At 39.8% G+C, this 24,718-nt stretch overlaps 1 protein-coding gene across 9 annotated transcripts in view; it reads right to left on the minus strand.

The window, feature by feature from the left end:
* Positions 1–24,718, minus strand: part of cacna1aa (calcium voltage-gated channel subunit alpha1 Aa) — an 85,901-nt gene that overhangs the window by 11,476 nt on the left and 49,707 nt on the right. For all 9 annotated transcript variants that reach the window (XM_087839745.1, XM_087839738.1, XM_087839743.1 and 6 more), the window contains 16 exons: positions 18,832–18,931; positions 18,488–18,648; positions 18,166–18,306; positions 17,875–18,076; positions 17,624–17,788; positions 17,292–17,402; positions 15,637–15,720; positions 11,825–11,941; positions 11,204–11,269; positions 10,798–10,895; positions 10,533–10,683; positions 9,915–10,042; positions 8,684–8,780; positions 4,584–4,689; positions 3,938–4,045; positions 1,506–1,606 (listed from right to left, as the gene is read on the minus strand). In XM_087839745.1, the coding sequence (XP_087695871.1) occupies positions 1,506–1,606; positions 3,938–4,045; positions 4,584–4,689; positions 8,684–8,780; positions 9,915–10,042; positions 10,533–10,683; positions 10,798–10,895; positions 11,204–11,269; positions 11,825–11,941; positions 15,637–15,720; positions 17,292–17,402; positions 17,624–17,788; positions 17,875–18,076; positions 18,166–18,306; positions 18,488–18,648; positions 18,832–18,931 (1,936 nt within the window). The remainder of the gene's footprint in view (positions 1–1,505; positions 1,607–3,937; positions 4,046–4,583; positions 4,690–8,683; positions 8,781–9,914; positions 10,043–10,532; positions 10,684–10,797; positions 10,896–11,203; positions 11,270–11,824; positions 11,942–15,636; positions 15,721–17,291; positions 17,403–17,623; positions 17,789–17,874; positions 18,077–18,165; positions 18,307–18,487; positions 18,649–18,831; positions 18,932–24,718) is intronic.

The following is a 24,718-nucleotide window of genomic DNA, read 5'->3' on the forward strand; positions in this document are numbered from 1 at the left end:
GAGAATGGAAGAGGGATGAATGCAAGAGCAACGAATGCCCAGCAGCTAGCAGAAGGAGAGAGCTGAGCAGACTCAGATGTCATTCTGGGATCAAAGCAAAATGACGATCAGTGAGGAAGCGGGATTCAACCACTGCATCCAGAGCTTCATACAGCAAACTATCACATTACGGGATTTCATCTGATGAACAGCTGTCATCTGATGCATTAACAGGCTGAAATTTAATGGGTGGGGGTGGGTATGTAAAAAGAGAAGAAAAAAATATTTGCAGGACAATTAAAAAAAAAAGATCCTATTCTAAAATGATAGAGGACATTGTAGCAAAGAAACACAGCAAGAAGCCAGTAGCAGGCAGGTAAAGTACACGATGGCACGTGTCAAATAAGAATTGCTACATTTGTTATCAGTCAGCCATTGAAGAAGTTGGAACAACTGCCTAATGTCCACTAATGACCACTTAAATCTAAAAGTTTATTTACTTGTTAAATTATTTGATTATTTTTCTTTTGTTTTTCAGTTTACTTATGTGAAAATACTGTAGCAAGCATCCCAATTAGTTTGCAAGGAATAAACACAACGTGAACCCCAACAAGTAAAGCACATCTACAACTTGTGTGATCCGGTCTGACCTAACTGCGTTTTCTATAATGAAACACTGCAAAGATCTCTCTTTGCATTTCTAGATAATATGGTAGCTGAGATCTGAGGCTCTAGTAAAGTAACACCGCAGCCTGTGTGATAAAAAGTATGTATAAAAACAATTGTGTGAGAAATGCGTCTGTGTGTGGATGTGGAACATTGCAAAGGACTGAAGGCAGGAGAAAATAATGAGGATCAGAAATAATAAAGAAGGCAGTGGCTTGCTGATGTTTCGGGAACATCATGAGAAGTATCTCATAATACATAACACGTGCAATGACAATATTAAGGGCAAGCAGACCTTTATATTACGGCTGAATAATAATGTTAGGAATCACAAAATTTCAGCATTGATAACATATCATCTTCTGAGGGAGGTCTATACCTTTCCAAGGTGACAAGCATGGGTAACAGGGAGTTAGAAGGTAGTGTATTGTTACAAGCAGTTGATATAGGAAAGAAACAAGCTCAGCTAAAGAAGCCATTGTGAAGATTCCCATCAGGTTCAGGCATGGGCACATTTGGGATTGTGACAACATTTTAGCTTAATGTGAAAAAAATAACCTGCTACATTCTGTATGAGGAAAACGTTTTTTTTTTCCTCAAGAATTTCAGTGCTAGTGTAACAAACTTTGCCCAGAAGGTGGCAGCATTGTTTCTGAGCATTACCTTTGTGAAGTTATTGCGTTTGCCTTTATAGGTAATTGAATGGACACGCTCCCCTAATCTGAATGAATGCTGTCACAGTCCGGGCTTGTATAGATGAAGTTACAGACCTGTGGCCTCGGTTTCAGCACGTCAGTCTGCCTTTAATTTTAAAGGATCGGATGCAGGTAGAGTGTTATTTCACTGGAGACAGGCAGTACCTGCTCATCACGAAGAGCCTGGGAACGTTTGATCTTGCTCTGCCGGTAGTACTCCATGATCATCATGGCGGCATAGATTTTCCCCACTGTCAGGTCGGTCGCTGCAGAGAGAATGACAAGTTACCCTGCAGGATCACGCTCTTTGGTCTTTGAGCATGAGGAATGGTAGAGAGGTGTGAGGCAAGCGCACAAGAAGCACTTGCATACATGAACATACGAGAAAAAAAGCCTTTTCACTGCCAGGCTGATTAAAAACTTCAATTAACTCTTAAAAGCACTTTTATGTGTCACAAGTACAATGCTGTAACTGAACAATCTCCTTCTGATATATGGCTTGTGTTTAGTGTGTAATATTAAACAAACTATGGTCTCCAGTAAAATGATTAAAATAGTTTAAAAAGAGATACAATCTGTGCACATCAAAGCATCACAGAATGAGAGCAACTACTAATTTATACTTTAGGACTCTGTGTTTTTCCTCAATATAACTAATGGTAAAAAGAGAGATTTGCCCCTAGTCTATAAAGCTGCCTGACCTGAGTGAAAAGACATCTGTAGAAGGTTTATCTATAGTAGGACACCCTCTGATCTCAGGCACAGAAATGGGTAGAAGTGTGAATGTTGAGGAATGGTGACTCTTGCGTTTGTGAGTTTAAGGAGGGAAAAAAATGCAGTATTCATTTCATAATTTTGTGATTGCAAATGAATACTCTACCGCCACCTGTTGGACACAGATGGTAGCTTCAGTCTTGTAACCCTGAACTAGCAAAAGTTCACAACTACCTTTTTTTCTTCTTGGGCTGCTGACCTATTATGGCCAACGCATGCAGAATTTGTCCAAGTACTGTATTGTAGCATGCAAAGAAAGCCCTTTAAGTGTGAGGCAGCATTAAAAATGCCAAAAAGCAACACAGCAGTAGTTCACAATCATAGCAGGAAGTCACTGCAGCTAGCCCAAAATAAATCATCAGGGTCTGTTACTGTCATTATTCATTTGATGGAGGGACGTGAGGAAAAGTCAGCTGAATTTACGTCATGAGTGAGTCAGAGAGGAAATACGCCCAAATGCATAAGAAAGTCCACTCTGTCATTCTCTGAAGGAAAGAAGTTTCATAAATATTATTACAGGAAGAAGTTTACCCTCATTAATGATTAGAGAGCACTCTTGGCAATTCCCGGGCACAGAGCCAGCCATCCCCACTCTGGCTGCATTGAAAAAGCAGCATTGGGTATCCATACTTACGGTATTTAACCATGACAGAGTATTATTGAAAGTCATCAGGAAATGAAAATGCAGATACATTTCTTTAGATGGGAAGCAGTGATACGGGTAAAGAAGAAGAATATTACTTTTTTTGTCTCACTCACAAAGGTCTTAGAACAGATGGCCAAATCACGTACACGATGACGCACTCGACACATTCTTATAGACATCCAACTGGGCTGTGTGTGGTTCAAAGATGGGTCTTCTAGGAAGTGACGGTCATAGCTCCTACAGTTCAAAGAGCAAATACGCTGAATGGCCTACATCACGAACATGTGGCCATCTGCCACATGAAAGCATTTGCAAGAAGCTAGTTGTGGTGGCTCCATCTGGAAAGGGGTGGTGGTAAAGAACTGCAGCACATGCCAGGCAATGACACTTTCAGCTGAGGCTCCGCTGCTGTAATAGAAGTGGCCAGCCCCTGTGGCAATATGATGGGCAAGCATGACTTCCCCATGATTCAAGTGGGTATTTCACATTTCCATAATTGTTAGCTTCTTATGGATAACCAGAAGAAGTTGTCAGCAACAATCAACCAAAATTCATCCCAGTAAGCTCAGGTTGCTTCTGAGGGTATGAAGCAGTTAACAGACTCCAGTTTCTACAGAGAAACAACAAGCAGAGCACTGCCTTTAACAAGTACGAATACCACCTGAAAGACTGAATCTTTGAACCAGTGTTGTAGTTTATTTAATGTAGTTTTTCTTTTCCTTGTTTTGGATAATTGGGGATTAGGGGAGGAGTGTAATGCATTAGAATTGCAGGAGACTGTATTATTGCACTGCCACCCATTGGAGATTTTCGATATATTCAGTGATGATGGAGAAAGGGTTTTTTCAGTCAAGAGCTGTTGTCCTTGTGTAGTTCAGTCTCAGTCAGTTTTATTGATCTCCACTTCAAGATACTGCACTATTGCGTGGGTGTGCGGAGCTGTTTTGTGTCTACCATGCAGCTTGTTTCAGTGCTTCTGTTTCTTCATGATCATTTTCACACAATCTGAGTACTGATGTGTGAGACAGATGTGAAAGCTGATTCAGAGGGTGCAGCACTGGAAAAAGACTGGTTTGGAGAAGCGGACCTCGGGGGGCATGGAGAGGAACAATGGTGGAGCATTAGGTGGTTGCAGAAAATGGCACTGCTGTGGTTTACCCAAACTCTGGTGACTTACACTTGTGTGGTGTCACCAGCAAATCCAGATGCTTCTGGGAGAGGTTGGGCCAGATTGCCATCATCTCTTTCCTTAGCTCTGCATCCATCTGGTGTTTATCGATACCACCTAGACATATTTATTAAAAAAAACAGAAGCATGCACACACATGCAGATACACACACAGATGTATGGACATCCATGCCCAAGTATGACAACACAAATGAACACAAAACACAGAAAAATGCACATTAAGAAAGTTTACCCATACACACAAAACAACACACATTGTTTATAGCCATTCAGATTGAAAGGAAAAGGGGGAAGAGACATACAAACATGGAAACAGACAAACAGAAAAAAAGGTTCCTTTTATTAGTCATGTAATTAAGATAAGCTCACAACTGAAGTGAAACACAAGCAATCAACTTTGTGAGCTGAAGGGCTACATTCAGTCTCACCTTCAGCCTCACATTAATCTAGAAAAGTTCTACATATAGAAATAACAACACATCAGTTGCTGTATAAAGGATTGAGCATCAAGAAGAGTTCAAAGTTTCTGGTTCAGCACAGAAAAGACAATTCTGCTTTGAGGATGTTGGGGTTAAGAGAGAAGGAAGAAGAAAGCATGTGAAAATGTGACAAGTGAAAGTCAAATTGTCCGTACCCTTGGCAATCTTTATGTCCAGCGCTGTGCGGATCAAGGCCATGAGAGTGGAGTTGAAGTGGACTGTGTTGTCATCAGCCACGGGCAGATCCATACGGAGCAATCTCTGCGAGGAAGCCAGTCAGGCAGTAAGAACATTGAGGAGAAGGTGGGGTGTATGTGGAACCTCCAGGTGAAAAGGGGGAAGGGCTCTGAGCTTTTAGCAGGGAAGGAGAGTGGGGAGAAGGAAAGAGGGGGTGGGTTCTTGAAGGAGCTGTGCATAGCATCTGCAGCAGGCCCTGACTCTGTCTGTCTGCCTATAGTGGCTCAGACTTAAGTGTCAAATTAGGCATATATGTGATTATGAGTGCTGAAGTGGTAAGTGAGTCGTAGTAATGCCCAAATTCTTGTTCATTTTTAAACATCTAAGTCACAAATTGATTAGTGGAGACTTTTTCAGAATCACATTCTTATTTGCTTCATAACTGTCCAGGAACAGGCTGAGCAGCAGTTACTATTATCCAGAGCTCCCCCTAGTGCTTTGGAGGTTCACAGTGAAAACAACAGAGACCAGATGATAAACCAATAAGCCAACCAAGGGACTGGTCTAAGAAAGAGGAACACTGTGGTTTTTGTTTATTGGTTTTATCCTTTGCAGGTCTTGTTGGTTAGTAACAGACACACACGAATAATACGACTTACATCAACTAACAGAGTGACGTTCATGCATGTTTGGTGACAAAAGACAACAACCCGGCGACATCCAAGACATGCAGCGCACCATGCATCTCCCCCGTCCCCACATTCCAAAAATATGCCTCTCCTTTAATCTGTCTTTCCCCCCAAATCCTTCTTGCGCATTCCACCCCCATGCAGCATGCAATGCAGGCACAATATGCCTCACAGGACAAGCAGCTGTGCAGCTGTACACAGAAAGCATCCTCTGTTGGCGACATTAAAATGAGTTTGTGAGTTGCTTTAATGTGGCTGTTATCGGAGGCATTAAGAAAAATAGTAGACAATGAGGCTACGCTGACATTTTCTGATGTCAAATGTGTGAACAAATGGGTATAGACTCGAAGGGTTAATAGGTGAGAGAGAGCAGCGTTCTGTGGAAAAAGAGGAAAAAAAACAACAACAACAAAAACAAAAAAAAGGCCCACCATGGAAGCGTTGTTCTGGTGCTAAGACGCGTAATGATTTTTCAGGTGAACATAATCCAGGCGTGTGTAGGAAATATGAGGTGAAGCGAAATATTTCTTCTGCCAGAAAACAGATATAATAAGAACTGAAAGGGAAAGCTTAAGGGAAAGAGATGATAGAGAAAGAAAAATCAATAGGTTATGAGCTGGAGCACATAAAGAGAAAAAGTGACTGAAAATAGAAAAATAAAAGTCAAAACAATGCAATGTAAAAAAAGAAAAGGAATCACTGCCATACTTAGTTGGCTGTGTCTGTAAAGGGAAAAAAAATAAAGCAAGCAGTCCTGCCTGAAAAGCCATCCTGTCTCTCTTCAGGAGAGAATAGATCAAGGGTTAAACGCAGCGACGCTAAAAGGATAGCTATTAAGTGGACTGGATGGAAGGTCCTAGTTAAGATTTAGATTCGTCTGGAAAGCAAATTGAGACTTATGCTAAATAAATTTGGATCTAGTAATATTTATCAGAGAAGACAAAGATGCTCAACCATGCATAAAAAGCATTATAGAATGCTAAGCACACCTACCAGGATACATTTTGGTATTTTTACTTTTACATTTCAGGAAGGAGGCTCATAGTTTGAAATCAGTTTAACGGCCCAAGTTGGATGATGGCGGGTGTTAAACATAAAATGTTCAGTTGAAAAACAGAAAAGTAGAGAGTTAAAAAGCTTGGGTCAAATAGCACATTGTATCAGATCACAACGTCAGCAATCTTGACTTCTTTTATGTAATCGGATAAACGTGTTTAATCACATGCAGCTTTAAATCATGTAAAATCTCTGCACTATTTGCCCCAGCTCTACTGGAAGAGAAGTGGGAGGTGGAGAAAGCAATGGAGTGATCGTCTGTGCCTACAGATTGTGTGGCTTGCTGCCTCCTCAGGCTAACAGTAATCTGAAAAAGATTTTTTTTTAACCTGATCACGTGTAGCATGTAATGTAAATGTGTTATTAATGTTTAGTATATTCTTAATCTAACGGTTTGCATGATATCCATTGTACCTGTATTGTACTTGACAAATAGGGCATGTGCAGGAGTGATGCGGTGGTGTTGGTGGGGACTGGCCATGCAGGGGGGAAAGTGAGGGAGTGTACATGTGTGGAGAAAAGGGAGCAATATGCAGAGATAATGGGGGGGGGGCTGGAAACAGAATAGAACTGCATTGACGACAGAACCAAAGGACAAAGAGAAGATTGGACTTGCAGATAGAAAAGGCTGCTTGGGGGCTTGGAGCTGCTACATGAAGGGTGACAGAAAAAGAACTGCTTCTGTATGGCAACCAAAGGCTCTCTGAGGAAAACACATCACTGACACAAGCCCTTCTGCTCTCTCTACCATGAGAAGGAACAGAAAAATATCTGTGTAGGTTGATATGACCTATTTCTGTGTGTTTCTGTGTATGCGTCTACCTCATCCACAGGATGGAACGAGTCAGAGGACATAAGTCTAATGGACCTTCCAAGCCCTGCTGCACACGCATGCTTCTGTGTAAGTGTATGTATTTAAGGGTGCCTACATGTGTGACACGTTATCTGCTTAATAGGTGTCTTAATGTCTTCATACAGCATTGATCTATACAGTTAAACGAGGACACTACTGATCGTGAGGTGTGTGCCTTTTGTGTTTTTGTGTATGTGAGCTGTACACGGTGCAAATGAGCTGAGAAGGTCCCTCTTTGTCATCCCCTCCTGTGGATACAGACCCCTTATCTAAACCCGTCAACCTAACCATCCTGCTACCTCCACCCACAAGTCCCACATCACCACACAACGTCACAACACCGACCAGCCCACCCTCACTTTCCACAAAAAGAAACAGGAACAGAACCAAAGAAACAATGACACTAAAAGTTTACACCACGTTGATAATTTAAATCATTGTTCTAGATAGCCTTCCCCCCAAAAAAACCCACATCACCCATAGAAGACTTGGGTGAAGATGGGGGCCTTTCTGACCTTGTAGGCCACCCGAGCTGGACACCTCTTCCCGAGGCCTAGTGGAGGACTCATGTGCCTCAGCATGTCATACATTTCCCTGCAACTGATCCTGCCACTGCATCATCAGCCATGCCACCACCCCGTTAACAAGAAAGAGAGAGATGCAGATATTCCAAGAAGGAGATATACAATGGAGAGAGAGTGAAAGAGTAGCAGAAAAGATTTTAGAGAAAGATAGACAGAAAGCAAGAGAGAGAGAGAGAGATGACTGAAACAATGTTTTTTAAAAAAACAACAACAGAGAGACAAGGTTATTGGGAGGATTTGGAGAGACTGTTTTGGCTGTGTGGCTTCTCTTTGAGTAACAGTACTCTCTAACAGGTTGTCATATCAGAGAACAGGGTAAATGACAGTGGATAGGGAGGCGAGCAAGAGGAAGAATTTAAGGAATAAATATCCTCTTGTAGTATCAGAAGATAATTCTGTACAAGAACAGAACAGGCAGAGCCTGATATCGGGCGCCAAGCTGCTCCTGCTCAGACAGGAGAGGAAAAGGAAGAGGAAGGAGTGAGGGAAGAAGTGTCAATGCAGTTTCTGTCGTTCTCCCAACCCCCCAACAACCAAGAACAATGCAACACTACAGTGGGCGACCGTAGCTTGCTACATTATAGCCATGTCTCCACAGCAAGCAAAAGGAAAAAAAATGCTCATATATATAAAAAAAATGATTATTTTTCCAACATGATAAAACGCCTTGATGTGAATTCCCCCTCCCTATTTCATTTAATGCATTTCGCATGCTTCTCTGGGTGTCTGCATTGTCCCGCACATTCTCTCGGCAGTTCAGAATGCAAGTCGATAATGGTGGAAACAAAGTTGTAAAAGTTGAAATGAAGAAGAAAACAAAGCGGCATTCACTCCATTCCCGGATGCTGTGGCTAGCAAGTGTGATTTAAGAAGTTTTGTTTGAATGGAAGTCAAACCTTGCAGGCCACCCTATGGGGGCATTTCTTGCCTAAGCCAAGAGGCGGGTCGATAACTCGTAATAAACTGTACATGTCCTTATAATGTATGCGCCCGCTGCAAGAAGAATACAGGGAGTTAACAAACACGCGCACACACACACACACACACACACAAGAAAAACACACGCGCGCGCACACACACAGGCATACACATCAAGAAAGAAGAGGGGACATTGGGAGGAAGAATACAAGATTGACAAGAACACAGTATCTGGAAATACTTTACAATATAGAAGAACTGTAAAAACTGACTCTTACGACATCACTTGAATGCACTTATACAAACTCTACATGCACATACAGAAATAGTAGAAACATAACTGAATGGCACATTCTGTTTAAAGTTGTCCTAAACAGTGCCTTCTTATTGTATTCTCTTCTTCTTCTTTGTTTATTACTTGGTTTCCTTAGAGGTTAAAAAATAGCATGTTAGTCTCAAGAAAGGCAATCCTAACACAACTGTACAATAGAAATGGTGCACAGCATATTTATTGCACACCATATTATTTGTATCTTCTATTTATAGTAGTGCATTCTATAGGAAGGCATGAGGGAAAAACACAGGCACTGGAATACAGATACCATGAAACTTAGCATGTCTACAATATACATTTGGACTACACGGAAGCTTCAGTTTGGAGTGTAGACGTTGCCGTGTTAAGTTTTTGACAGTATACCGATTCCAGAAGAGGGAGAGTGTTAGGATGGGGTGAAGGGAGTTTACAGTAAAGGCGAGGACAGAGTGGGAGGGGTTGTACGGTGTGAGAGAGATAACCAGATGTCTGATGAGGTTATACTCAGATCCGTTACAGCCCCCTTGCAGCTATTTCTTTAGTAAATTAATGTTTTAAAAAGCCGATGCTTGTATGTGTTCAATTCTCTTGTTCATTGTATCACTTTAAAAAAAAGTCTTCACACCAAAAAAAGAAAAAAAAATCTCAAAATTAAGGAGAAGTAGCCGCTTTAACCTCTTGGGTCTCTCTGTGTGGGCAAGCTTATTAAAATATAGAGAAAAAGATGCATTAAAGGTGTCTAAATATCAGGTTGTAAATAGTGTCTTTGTTGTTGTATGTACAAACTCTTAAAGGTATATTTTTATGAATATATGTGCAAGTACTACATGTGTAAACAGATCTGTTCCTTGTGCTTGTGCCTCTTTACACCTGAGTATAGGCATTATATAACTCACCAGGCAGCAGGGTCATACTCCGCCCATATCCTGACATACTCATCCAAATGGTGAGGTCCTAGTATGGATGAATCTCTAGTCAGGTACTCAAAGTTGTCCATGATAACAGCTACAAACAGATTCAGCATCTACGCATGCATGCACACAAACACACACACACAGCGACACACATACAAACAGAAAAGTCACAAAAAAAGTTACAAACAACCACTGATTTCACAAAATCACTGGTTTAATAGCTGTGACGTGAAATGCTAATTTACTTAATTAGCTTTAACTAAAAGATGGACAATTTTATGTTATGGTAAGTCTTGTTATGTCTTATCATGTCATATTACGTTATAGCAAGTTATGTCATGCAATTTTACGATATGTCAGGTTACAATGTGGTATTTCATGTTACGTTATGATATACTATATTGTGATACATTATGTCACGATGTTATGATCTGTCACATGATGTTATGTTAAGTTTTGTCAAGTCACCTTATGTTGTGCTGTGTCGTGTTATGCCATCGTATGTTATGTGTGTGTAATAATATGTTTTGTCATACTGTGTGGCATTGCATTGCACTGTGTTGTGTCATGTAATGTTATATTATTAACCCGGGGGCTCACCAAGAATGAACAGAAGAAGATGAACGACACAAAGTAGAGGTAGGCAAACTGGCTGCCACAATCTGGATCTACATTCCCTGACTTGGGGTCACATTCCTTACCCCCAAGACACGCCAACATGATCTCGTGCCATGCCTCACCCGTTGCACTCCTTCAAACATACAAAAAGATTATTTTACCTATCCAGAATTGAATGACCTCAAGAGAGACTGGGGCATGCATGGAAATGTATATTATAGGTTTACAGAGTTACATATAAAAGCACCTAAAGAGAAGCATAAGAGCCTCTACAAAGGTCCTGAAGTTGTTATGTTGGTTGATGGCACTGTCTCCACCTTCTTCAATTGCAATATTCCCAAACAGCTGTCAAACACAATGATACTGTTAAAAGTGAAAACTAGACGATGGTTGTTGATCGCTGAACATTTAGTCTTTTTTGCCACAAAAACATACAGGAACAAAGATTATAAGTAACAATCTGAAACTAAGACATAAATCCCATTTTGACATTTTTGTAATGTTCCTTCTCTTGCTGTTATACTCCAAATATGATCACTCTTTTCACTATCATTTAGTATGCTGCACTCCTCGTCATTATAGTTAAACTATAAAATATATTTAATGCATCCCAGCAGCACTGGAGCAAATTTTAGGTTGAGGTTCTCACCCACCTGCATCCCAATGATGGCGTAGATGAAAAACAGCATGGCAATGAGGAGGCAAACATAAGGCAGTGCCTGAAAAGAGACACAATAAATGTTAACTAATAAGCTAGATCCTGCATCTATCCATCTATCCATCTATCTAACTAAATGACACCTGGTGGAATATCTCACAATTAAAGTGCCTCTATTGTTCTTATGAAAATCCCTCCATGGACTCCAGAAATTTCTGAAAACCATTGTTTTAAAATCCAAGTTAAAAGTTTAACCTCAAACATGCAGTGAAAAAAATATGAAGACCTCCGTCCTCTCTTGGCTCCTGTGTATGATACACATACACTGTACCTTTAAGCACGACAATGCTACCAATGTTAGGAACAACTTCCTCTAAAAGAATTGCTGGTAGCCAATTTAAAATGAATAATACCTTTTAACAACACGTTTTACAGTTTAATATAGGGTTCAAATCAAAATCAAATTCTTTTTTTTTTAATATACTTTTGCACTGCACCAAAACCTCTTTTGTAAAAGGGGGGGATCTATACAGTGAATACACTGCACTGACATGTAGCGTCTACACATATCAATGCATGTGATTTTTCAGGGTAAGCTGTATAATTGGAAGCAAACCTTGAAAGACTGAACGAAGGTCCAGAGCAAGATTCGGATGGTTTCTCCCTGTCTCAGCAGCTTGATGAGACGAGCTGCTCTGAACAGCCTTAGGAAACTTAGGTTGATGAAATTATTCTACAATACAGCCACAGTATAACCAGAGAAATGGGGGAGTTGAGGAAGGGAAAAGCAAGGGAAAGGGAACAGAAATAAAGGATCGTGAAAAGGGAACAAGAGGGGGGATCGGGGAATGGAAAGGGAAGGAAAATAGTTAGTCGTACTTCAAATTATGCAGGCAATCTTCCTTACAGACGAATAAAAAAAAATGAGAAGAAAAACAGTCAAATCCAAATTAAAGAAGATTCAAACTCAATACAAATAATAATAAAAAATATCAGGAGCCAAACAAGTCAAAGCAAACCAAACTCAAATCAGCAAGGCTCCAAACAAGCTTTTCATATCCAGTAATGTAGAATCAAACCATACAACACAGGGGAAAGGAAATCATCCAGATCTAACCAGTTTCATCCAATTGGGATATATGTTTTTAGTAATTGTGTTAGGACTGGTGAGGAGTTAGAGTGCAGGGACTTCAGGACACTTCTTGGAAAGACAACCAAATGCACTAATTCTCCGAAGGCAAAATATGCAACGTTTCAAATGAAGCAAGCCGCAGCATGCAGATGTGAACCAAACACAAGGCAAAGCAGCCAATGCAAGGCAAGCAAAAACGGCAGTTCATGCACCATCCAATAGGACCGACTGCCAAAGTCATGTGACATACAATAGTGATGTCACTGTCAAATAAGAGCAGAGGGTGATTCAAGGACCAACAAAGGTCATTACTACATAGGTGAATTTCTTTAGGTTACCATTTTCCACTCTCATCAGACTGAACACGTGACTAATAAACTGTACATAGTTTAGCGGATAAATCTATTAGACTGCAGGTTGAGATGTGAAGTGCTCAAAAGTAACTGGTAGCAGCACATGCAGGCTTTATTCAATTACTGCTTATATTGCATTGCTGCATGTGTGTGTGTGTGTCTGTGTGTGCAAGTTTTGTGAACAAAGGGTTTCTGCCAGTGGCATGCAATGGGCAACATGCATCACTTGTTCTGTCAAAGCTTTGGATTTAATATGTTGTTACTAGAAACACTCTCCCAGCAACTTTTATACATATATGTGGATAAATGTTACCATCTACTGTAGTTTCTAAAACCCAATCCTTTACAAACCGAATATTAGTGTTGAGTAAAGGATATATTTCAGCACACGCATGTGGAGATATACAGTGACTAGCTGGGAGATAACAAACGCAAATGTACAAGTTAAGGGTTCAGAGTGATCATAGCAAAGCAGTCAAGCAAACTGTACACATTCCGGAGCCAGAACGTTGGCTGGGATGCAGCTGAAACACATGCGGTAAAATAAGATCTCCAAAAAATTACAAACCATCTACATGTGGATGTTGCAGAGTTATGGTTTATAGCAGCAAATTTTTGGATTATTGGTTGGTTCGAAGAACAACCAGAGAGATTGACCAAGCCAGTTGTCATGGGTGGACACAGAGGAATCATAGTGCATTTTGATTGGATGGAATCACAGCAAGTAGTAGGTGTTGAGGGGAGAAGGGGATTGGAGAAGTAGATTACAGTAGATCGTCGTTAAGTTTGAGGACGATTTAAAGAAAGCATGTGAAAAGATAAAAACAAGAAAGAAATCAACAGTCATTCAAAGAGAAATTAGCACAAAGGTAAGTGTCTGTAGATTTTACACATTCATAATGCTGATACCAAGAATCAAGGCAGCATGAAAAAAGAAAATACATGGATTCTAAAAATCCATGACTGTATGTCAATATGACAATCAATCTGTCTCAGGAATATTTTGTAGAATTTCAACGGTGAATAAAATCTTGAGTAGAAATAATCAAGACCAAATGAACAAAGATTCACGCTCTGTACCAATTAATAAATAAATAAACTAATATATAATAATAATAATAATAATAATAATAATAATAATAATAATAATAATAATAATAATAATAATCAGGAGCTAAACAAGTCAAATCAAACCAAACTCAGAAATAGAAAAGCTTCCTATCTAGGCAGGTAGAAACAAACAATACAACACAGGGGAGAGGAAATTATCTAACCATACTCAATCAATTGGGATCTATATTTTTATAATAATGGTAAGACTGGTGAGGCATTAGAGTGGAGAGACAACAGGACATCTCTTTGAAAGACAAACCAAATGCACTAATTCTAAACCTTTCTAATGAAGCAAACTACAGTACTAAGATGTGACCCACATACAAGGTAACCAAAAACTCATACACCACCCAATAGGACTGACTGCAAAAGTCATGTGATATATAGTAATGATGCAACTGTCAAAGAAGAGCAGAGGGTAGTTATAATAATGTAATGTTTGCAATGTAGGTGGATTTTCCACATAGTTGAGGCAAGAAATATACAGAGCACACAGCCTCCACTTATTACGGCTTATACTGCATTATTGCATAAATCGTTAAAAAAAAAAGAGAGAGAGAGAGAAAAGCCTTTCAGTAGTAATTGTTACATTGGCTCTTGATTCTTGGTTACAGCTGCAAATACTCTACAACTCTGACTTCAACATTATTGGGGATAGTTTTTTCTTCTTAAATAAATTCTGTCCAAGAAATGGCTTCATCTCCTAAATACAGATTATGTATTCCTATCAATAGCCTCTGTTATTCAGAGTTCACTTCTTACGCAACAAGAGGCTATTCTTAAAATATGTCCCAACAATATACAAAGAACATTTTCACCAAAGATTTAAAGTACCAACTTTCAAATATTAGCTTTAGGTTGAGTCTCTGATTACCTGCTGTATGTAGATTTATATAAATGTACTATTTTTGGGGTTCTACATTAAATACCTTTGTCTCAGATTGTCAATAACTATCTAAACACACCACCTCAACAACTTTGCATTGCCTACATATACAGCTGTACGGCATCTGAAAATAACAATGTCACGTTTAAATAGATTTTTTAGGATTGAACAAGTGTTTCACAAATGATGCTCAACCCAGTTTCATGCATCACATAATAAATGCACTGACACACAATTTCGTCTCCTTAATGGACATAGTGAGGTAATACAACATTTGAAAAATCTGAATGCAGGTCCTAAATAAACTGAATTAACTCATTTTGTTTACTTGGTTCAGCGTGTCATTACAGGCAATTTGGTGCAATATTTAGCAAAAATGTAATGCTGCACACCAAATCTAGGGCACTCATTCATCATTGATCTTAATATACCCATAATGTTGTTGATGCTGTTGTTGTTTCAGGTACTGTACTTCAGATGCAGTTGCAAACTGATGCACCCACTGACCACCCTGATATTATAATAAACTAAAAGGCTGCTTGGAGAGGCTATGGCTCACTATAGGTAATCAGCATGCTTCCTGCCTTCCTGCCTGTCAGTGGCTCGGCACTGGTTGGCTGTATTCCCATCCCACCAACTGGGACAATTATATAAGACTTTCAAGAGATGCTCATGCATGACTGAGCAACTCAACACTGGCCTCTAACTCATGCTCTCTCCTTACTCCTTGTCTTGTCTACTTAATGTTTTTTAGATGGTGAGGCAGATGTGAAAGTCCACAAACACATTCTGAAGTTCACCAAACAAATACCTCAGTCATACCTGTTTAAGAAAAAAACATGCTAATGTAATATCACATCTGTTTGTTTCCAGTTTGACTTTTCAATACAGGAGTGTAAAAACATAAACATCTGTACACAGACACCTCAAAATCTGGTACTTACCCCAAGCTCAGTAACGAGGATGTCTGTAATGCTGCCCAGAACTGTCACACAGTCAAAAATGTTCCAGGCATCTTTGAAATAATTCTGTGATCAGCATAAGAAAGAGGGAAAAAAGAAGTACAAGAAAGCGAGAGAAAGAAGAAGAGACGAGACAGGGACAGAGAAGAACAACGAGCAGGATAAAGGAGAAAAAAGGAGGATATGAGGTGACATGAGGCAAGAGTGACACAGTAAAAAGCAGAAGAACATTGATGTGGCAAGGAAGCAGACAAAGAATAAGGAGGGGAAGAGATAAAGATTGACAGAGAAATTGAGCAACGCAACGGGATGGAGCGCAGACAGATCACATGAAAATAACAAGAAAAGGATGTATAAGTCATATTTAAATGAAAAGCCATACCAAGGAGAAAAAAAAGTAAGAAGTAAAGAATGAGAAAATGAGACAAGGACAGAAAAATACAGAAGGGGAACAAGAAAGTGGAAGAAAACAAATGTCAGTGTAGGACAGGAACAGGAAAGAAATTAGATGAGACAAATTGACCATCAGTGAAGGGAAGCTGGAAAGATACCAGCACACCAGGGACACATTGTACTGCATCACAAGACTATAACATCCATCAAACAACACATACAGTACAGCAAAAACCAATTTGAATTTCTTTCAGTTTCAAAAACTTTTAAAAATTGTATTATACGCCTCCATTTATAGATATATATGCAAAAAGAAATTTCAATCTATATTTGATTAGAGATTTTTTAAAGCATTCTTTCAATAAGTGGGGACACTCAAAGCAACGAGTCATGTAATACTCGGGACAAAATGCTAATAAGAAGCCTCTGCTTCTTTGCTTACCCACATATTGCCTGGAGCCAAATTGTGCATTAGACAAGTGGAAGGACCAGGGGAGAGCAAGGGAGGCGGATATTAAAATAAACCACTTTGACACACACACACACACACACATACACGCATGCACATACACACACACGGACACTAATATCTCTGAGGGCTGGGATTATGTGTGCTTACGACATGCCTAATACGTACATAAGTTTATCCATGAATCAGAGCTGATGCTGTCTACTCACCACCGCTCTCTAATCTTTGCTTCTCTTTTGGCCGCCTATATGTCACTCACTTTCATTTTTTCAGTTAATATATTATAATCCCACCTCTGTCCTTTATCACCTCCCATTCATTGCCAAACTATCTCGTCTGTACTTTTTTCTCTCATCTGCATCTTTTGCCAGTAAAATAATTTTATCACTGATTTTTTGTAGCTTCTGATTTGTTTAAATTTTTGGTTTTGTAACTGAAAAACAAATCATTTGATTATTGCCAACAATCCGAATAGCATTAGACAGTGTAATACATAGATTGGTGGAGAAAGTAGGGGATACAGGGTAATCTAGTTGAAAGTCAGGCCCAGATGAAGAGCTGTTTTTGGCTGTAAAGCTCAACTCGTAAAGGCAATTTGTCAGTTTTTTTGTTTTGTTTTAGTATATGGGCATTGTGTTCATTTTAAATGGTAAAATTCATTCAATACAGAAAAAAAGGCATAAAAATAAATATGTATATATGTTCTTATTGGCTTCTCGTATTTTTACAGAGCAGTACATCGTCGCCACACATAAACCCAGAAATACTCACTCACCAGTGCTCCAAAGGCGATGATCTTGAGTACACACTCCATGGAGAAGAGGGAAGTAAACACTATGTTCAGGTTGGCTAACACAGTTTCATAGGTGTCGGAGGCTCCGTAATACTGTAAACAAAATCACACATAGGCAGTACCTCTCTCAGAAAAGCAGAAGTATTTAAATCATTCCAAACTAGTAAAGGCTGCTTGTATCTTTTTTTAAGGCGCAGGCAACAAGAGCTAATGGTATAAATTTAGACATTAAGTTCAGCAACTCAGTGGCTGTCTTGGTGTTTATGTTGTTCTGTGCATTACTTATTCCTTGTTTGGGGCTTGCAGGCCTTTACCTTCATCATCAGCACGATTGTGTTGAGCGCGATCATCGCCATGATGGTATACTCAAATGGCGGTGACACCACAAACTCCCACATACGGTACTGAAAGCTTAGCTTGTTTTGTGGCATGTGGCGTGTCAGAGGCTTGGCGTTGATGGCAAAGTCTATACAGGCTCTCTGTCAAAAACAGCAGAAAAAGACATTTTCGGTTTGCATCGTGCCTTTCCATCATGCAACGCTCCAGTTTCGGAATCCTTGCTCACCTCATTCTTTTCTAAACTGTAATCTTCCATCATCTTGTCGCCTTGTTCCTGGAAGGTGATGATAATGAGAGCTACGAAGATGTTGACGAAGAAGAAGGGGAAGACCACGAAGTACACCACGTAAAAGATGGACATCTCCATCCGGTATCCTGGACTTGGGCCCTGATTCTCGTAAGTCGCATCGACCGAGTGTTTCAGCACCCTGAAGTGACAGTGAAGTATTGTTAGAGGTTGTCAATATCCACACTTGCTCTATTTATGAATGGCTATATTCACATATAGGCTACTCACTGCGGCCACCCCTCTCCAGTAGAGACAGTGAAGAGGGTGAGAAGGGCCCAAGCCACATTGTCGTAGTGGAAATCGTACTTCTTCCACTCCCGCTTCTGCGCCCTCACTTCGTTATCACGTTCGTACACCAGATACTCGCCTCTGAAAAACACAGAATCAGCAAAAGGACTGAAAGGAAAAAAACTTATAAACGTTTGCATTAGGTATGACACAGAGGATGGAGAGGAGACACTTTAATCTTTAAGGATTAAACCAAAAGTTATGCAGGTCAACAGGACATTTTCCCAGCGCAAGGTGAAAGGAGTTGGTTTTTTTTCCTGACCTGCAGTCGCGCTCAAATTCTTTGGATTCATCAGTGCAGTAAAAAAAACGCCCCTTGAAGAGCTGCACAGCAACCACAGCAAAGATGAACATGAAGAGTAAATAGACGATCAGGATGTTGAGCACATTCTTCAGAGAGTTCACCACACAGTCAAACACAGCCTGAGGACAAAGCAAGAGAACAACATAATATTAGGGAGGGTTAAAGAATAATAGATGATGGTAGATCAGGGTGTAATTTGTATAATTTTCTTGGTTGTTGTACTTACATTAAGGTAGATTTCATCAATAATCTGTGTAAAAGTGAAAATTAAGTAATGGAGTCTCTTTGCTGCGCAAGTGTACCTTGAGTTTGGGAAGTCGTTTAATAGTCTTTAGAGGTCGTAGCACTCTCAGTACCCTCAGCGACTTGATGGTGCTGATGTCTTTTCCCTTGCTGTTCCCCCTACACGTGTTTACACACCAAAAACAAAGAAGACATACATGTACACACAGGAGAGTGAAAGTTACAAGTCTCAGCAGACTCAGTATACGCAGCACATGAACGCCTTAGTCCTCTCGATTCCAAAATGGCGATGGGCAGCCATTTCTTGATGGCATGTGTGTCCGAGTTAACTCAAAATCAATGAGTAACTGCGTCTGGGTTAAGTGCATAGCAACGCATGCAGCATTGCTATCATATTACGCTTTAGCCTTATTCCTAAGTGTGAGGATAACATCGTAGCTACATGCTAGAATTAGGTGGGGATTTATAACTAGAGTACATGCTATGGGAACAACTGATATCATTCCTGTCTGAATGCTATCTCCCTTGTGTAGTGTTTTGCAATGTATTTCAATGCCTTTCAAAAACACTAAAAGCCTCAGTTTGCCCATGCGCAGTTAATGGTGAAATCTGTTCATGCTGCATTGAAACCTTGCTTTCCATGCTGCAGTATTTCTTCTTTTAAGCAGCAGTTTGAGTGGTGGAGAAATTTATTCTATAGAGAGACATTTAGAGAGAGAGTTTAGTTGTAGTCTCAGCGAGAACAAAATTGTATTCTGTCATAGGGCAGTTGAGTAAGAGGAGCAAAGCAAGGGGCTCTTCTGCTCGTCACCGTAAATGCGTTAAAAGTTTTAACACATTTTAAAAACGCCTTCAATTTCAAGCATATGCCGCAATTTGGTAGTGTCGTTGTGCTTAAAAATGGGAAAAACTTTTTAAATGAACAGCCAAACTCTCTCTTGATGACTCATCTAGTTAATTTCTATAAGCTCCAGGATTAGCTTGTTTCACAGCATTGTTCAGACAGCATGGAATCTTGTCTTGCATGGTTTTTGGCCAAGACAAAGATTTTATAAAGCATTTCCCAATGAAATGCTGAGCCAAACCTCTCTTTGTTTTTTTCACTTTGGCAGTGTAACTGTCCAGGTACATATGCCATAGAGTGTTAAATTATAATAGACCTCAAAGGCGATGTTCAGACTGAAGACATGGCAGATTTGTTCCTTAAATCAGATGTTGTGATCAGACTTTCCTTATCTTCAAGTGTTACAGTCGGATTTGTGCTTCCAGACGTTACCAACCTATCTTTATGGGTTTCTGTGGTAATGCCATAGGTATCTCTCTAGCTATAGCAAGTAGCTTAAGATCCCTAGCTACTTGCTATAGCTTCCAAGGTGAAAGGTGTTGTTGTCCAAACTTTCTGAATAGGTTTCTGTAATCTAGACATGTCAAATACTGGATTTGGGCTGGCACTGTGTACAAGGCTGCAGGAGCCTAAAGAAACAATGCAGGAGTTAACTGATGCTGACTTTATGTAAACTGGCTTTAGTTTCATAGAAAATTTGACTGTAATTCAAATGCCCTGATTTTAACAAATCCTCACATATCCAGTGTACAGATCAGGGTGAAGAGGTCACTGAAAGTGATCCTTAGGGGGGCAGCAGCTGTGTATACAGCTGCCTGTGTCTTACAGCTGTTAGACCAGATGGCAGACTGGTGGTGGCTGTGTGTGTATTTGCACACAACCACCACTAATGTGTGTATCTGCATGAGTGTGTGTGTGTGTGTGTGTGTATGCAAATCACTGTGTCTGTGTTTTTATCCATCTTTGGTTAAAAGTTTCCTTCTTGATCATGTTCATATCCATATTTATTGAAATAAAAATGTGTGGCAAAACCTGCAATTAAAGCACAAATATCTCCTTTGCATCTGTGTGAATCAGTTGAGAACCTGACAGAAGTTAAGATGAGGTTTAGTTGTGTTTGAGTCCGAGTTGTTCCATGGTGAACAATGGATTTAAAAAAAAACTGAAAAATAATATAGACAGATACACATTTCAACTGTGACAATGGATGAATGAGAAGGAAAGAGATGTGTGATCAGAGAAACAGATACCGAGAGTGCAGAAGAAGAAAATGAGGAGGAAAAAGTGAGAGAACTTTACCCGCTGCCGCTGCTGCTCGTAGTCCGAAGAGAGATATGAGTAAGAGGTGAGAACAACAAGACAGAGGAGTCAAGGTGGGATAAAGAAACAGAATGGGACACAGAAAAGGAAGGATTTTGAGGGAAACATCCATATGAGAGAGAAAGGGGAAAAAAGAAAAGACAGTACCTTCTCTTGTTAGATCAACCAACCTACTCACAGACTCCTCTTACCAAATAACAAAATACACATTCAGATAATTTCTTACATTCACAATTTAGCCCCCCCCCCCCCCCCCCCCCCCGCCCCGCAAAAAACTGCTTGATGAGTGTGCAAGATTTCAAATGGTAACTAGTGCTACTCTCTGAAAATCATCGAATGTGTAAAACGTCATGATTAACAACTAAATATTTAAATTACTATTATTAAGGACCAGCAAGCCCATATATAAACTCATTTCAGGCACATAAAAGAGTAAACACTACCTGGTGAAAAAAACATCTTAGAATGTCAAGGTGCGCTTCAAGGCAAACCAAACTTGATTAGTCATCATCTCTGACTCTGAGCCTGTCTGGATCTGAACCTCAGTCTGACTGCAGAAATATGAAGGACAGCTGCATAAGTGGTCCAAGACACAGCAGCCCTCAGACCAGAATAATTTGATTAAGGGAGTGATAAACATCTCCAACAAGACTTCTGATCGCTTCAGGAGTGCTGTTTGATTTCACCAATTGAATTAAGGTACTATCTGGATGGGTAGGAATCTTTTCTTACTGGTTCCGATCTCCCATCAGCCATTAGCACGATAAACCTCTACTACAGTCAAATTGGGCTTGTTTGTTCATTTTCTTCAGATTAAGGCTACATTATAATTCATACTCAACATTTCCACTGGATGAATTTGGTCTTGCAGAGAAGATACACAGAGAAAAAAAAATTCAGCAGTGAAACAGAAAGAGGTTGGGACACACAGAAAAGGTGGAGACAAAGATCTCTGTATATACAAACAGAGAGACACAAATTCAACTAAAATGAGGGGAAAGAGCGTTGGTTAAAACACACACATATAAAGATGATTCACAAAGAGTGAACGTCTTGACAATGGATCACCTCTACCAGAACCGTGGAGCACCTGCCGTGTTCATGAGTTCTTAATTCAGCTGGACTTTAACAATGTACTACGGCATAGTTATAAAGTAAGCAGATAAGCTGGACAACCTAGTTTATGTTAGATTAAACCAAAACTATTTTAGCATAGCAGCATTTGAAAGCTGGAAGGTTTTTATTAGTTGAGATTATTGGTAACTTGTTGGGTTTAACTCTTACCCACTGGTGGGGATAGACTGCTGAAGGCACAGACCTGAATCTTGGTGAAATGATTCACGACTATTCCCAGTGACTATGCCAAAATTTCTAACATTTTTGCCATAGTTCCAGAGACTCTCATTGACTTCAGTAAACAAAATACCGAATGACAAAAAAAGCCTATTTCTTCATTTAAGCTTGCAGAATATTTTCTCCGGTATATCTGGAGAAATACCTGTGAATGTGCACTGTTTCACAGACTTTTCTGAGGACAGAATGATGAGAAAAGTAAGTACATTTTGGGTGTCATCGTGATGTATGATAAAAAGAGGTGGAAGAATGGACACAAAGTGCAGAGGAGGAGCAGTTCAGTAAAGGTGGCATAAAAGATGGGTCAATAGGACCGCAAAAAACCCCCAACTGTTTGAGGAGCTCTGAGGGGACAACGTCACAAGATATCATTCTGGGACTATGAAAATCCAAGGTGTCATCTTTAGTTCAAGTCATTACTCAAGTGTCAGTTTTATAAAGTCAAGAGTTCAAAATGTATTAATTTATTTGTATCACTTAGCTTATATTAATCAAAGACCTCAAGTGGTTAGATACAGACCACACTCACAGAGTCTCTGAAAGTTTCTCATTTCAGTTCAGTTTAAATAAAACTGTCAAATATATTTGGATTAATACAAATTCTGTACTGAATCACCTATTTACACTTACAGGAGCTGCTCAGCCGGAAACCCATACTATGAAGCTCCTAATTCATAGTTTTTGTGTTGTTGTTAAAGTCAGAGGAGGTTTGGAACTCTGCAGCAGTGCGTTGGTGACTTTTTTGCACTGTGTACCTGCCTAACCCTGCTTTGTAACTTTTGTAAGGTCTGCCATATTGTGGTTGTGGCCCATTTTGCAGTAATACCAGTTACGGTTGACTGTGGAATATTTAAAAGGGAAGAAACTTCATGAACTGACTTGTTGTAGGTATAGTGTCTTATATTATCACCATGCTTAAATTCACTGAACTCTTTAGAACGACAAATGTTTGTAAAGGCAGACTGTATGGCTAGGTGCCTGATCTGTGGCAAAAGCTGTAGTTAAAAGAGTGTGAAGCCCAAAACTTTTGACCATAAGTGTATGTTACTGGTGTTTAAGTTAAAATGAACAGAGCATCCTCCATCCAAGAGGCTCCAAGTCCACCAACTTCAATGACCCAACACAGAAGAATGCTAGGTGCCTTATAATCCAAGTGTCCAAAAGCTCATAGCAGTTTAAGCTATGTAGGTTTGCTTTCAGTCACTTCCACAGTAAAAACAATATCCAGTGTCTTCACATATTGCAGACCTGTGTAAAAATCTATGGTATATCATTATCATTAATTTGAGAGCACAAATATATTATACGGAAACATATCTACTAGGGGTGCAACGATACTCGTAACGATATTGAACCGTTCGATACAGTGCTTTCGGTTCGGTACGCATATGTATTGAACAATACAAAATTTTTTATTTATTTTATCAACTTTTCTTCTGATGATGCTGTCTGTGTTGAGCGCTCAGTGGATCTGCGTTCGACTACTCCGCCTAGGCTGCACTGTCGAGTGCAGATCCACTGAACGCAACGCAAGCTAGCAAGACAGAAGCTAAGCTCGTTGCAACATGGCAACTGCCTTAATGCTACCCGAAATTGAACCTCCCCCACCCTCATTCAGAGCTGGCGTTTGGTACTATCTTGGTTTTCATGTGAAGCATGACCCTGAAGGTAAGCGCGTCATGGACAAAAGTAAAACAGTATGTCGGATGTGCCATGCAATGCTCAATTTGTGGGAACTAGTGCGTTAGCGCAGTTAGCTTGTTAACGTGTTGACGCCATCCAGCCCCACGCACGGGGCGCTCCGTGGTAACTCGTTAACGGAGATTTGACGCGTTATGGCGTTAATGGCATTTTAACGAGATTAACGCTGACAGCACTAGTGGGAACACAACGAATATGACTGCACATTTACGCCGACATCATCCTAGTGCAAAGACAAGTGGAAGCAGACAAAAACAACAAGCACGCATGCTACAAACTTTACCCGAGTCATTTAGACAGCCGTTAGCACATGATTCTCCTTATGGGGACCTGATATGTTTAATATGCTGCTGAGAATATAACCCAGAAGAAGCGTATAGTATAGCTTTTATTTTGGAAAGAGCCATTTCTCTGTAATAAACTCTCTTTTCCAAAGATGAGTGATTTCTCAATCAGATAGATTTTTTATTATTATTATTATTATTTTGTTGTTTCAGCAACATTAAATTTAAAAACTGTACTTTTGAGTTAAAATATATATTTATAATTTTAATAAATGACAAATTAAAAAGGCATGAACATTTTTTTGTATCGAAAAAATATCGAACCGTGACACCAAAGTATCGAACCGAACCGAACCGTGAATGTTGTGTATCGTTGCACCCCTAATATCTACATATATGTGTGTATATATTATATCCAAAACATGACATCACATTAATGCAGAC

Source organism: Neolamprologus brichardi, chromosome 4 (assembly GCF_056152115.1).
Source record: "Neolamprologus brichardi isolate AB-2024 chromosome 4, ASM5615211v1, whole genome shotgun sequence".
In the NCBI taxonomy this organism is placed as follows: Eukaryota; Metazoa; Chordata; class Actinopteri; order Cichliformes; family Cichlidae; genus Neolamprologus; species Neolamprologus brichardi.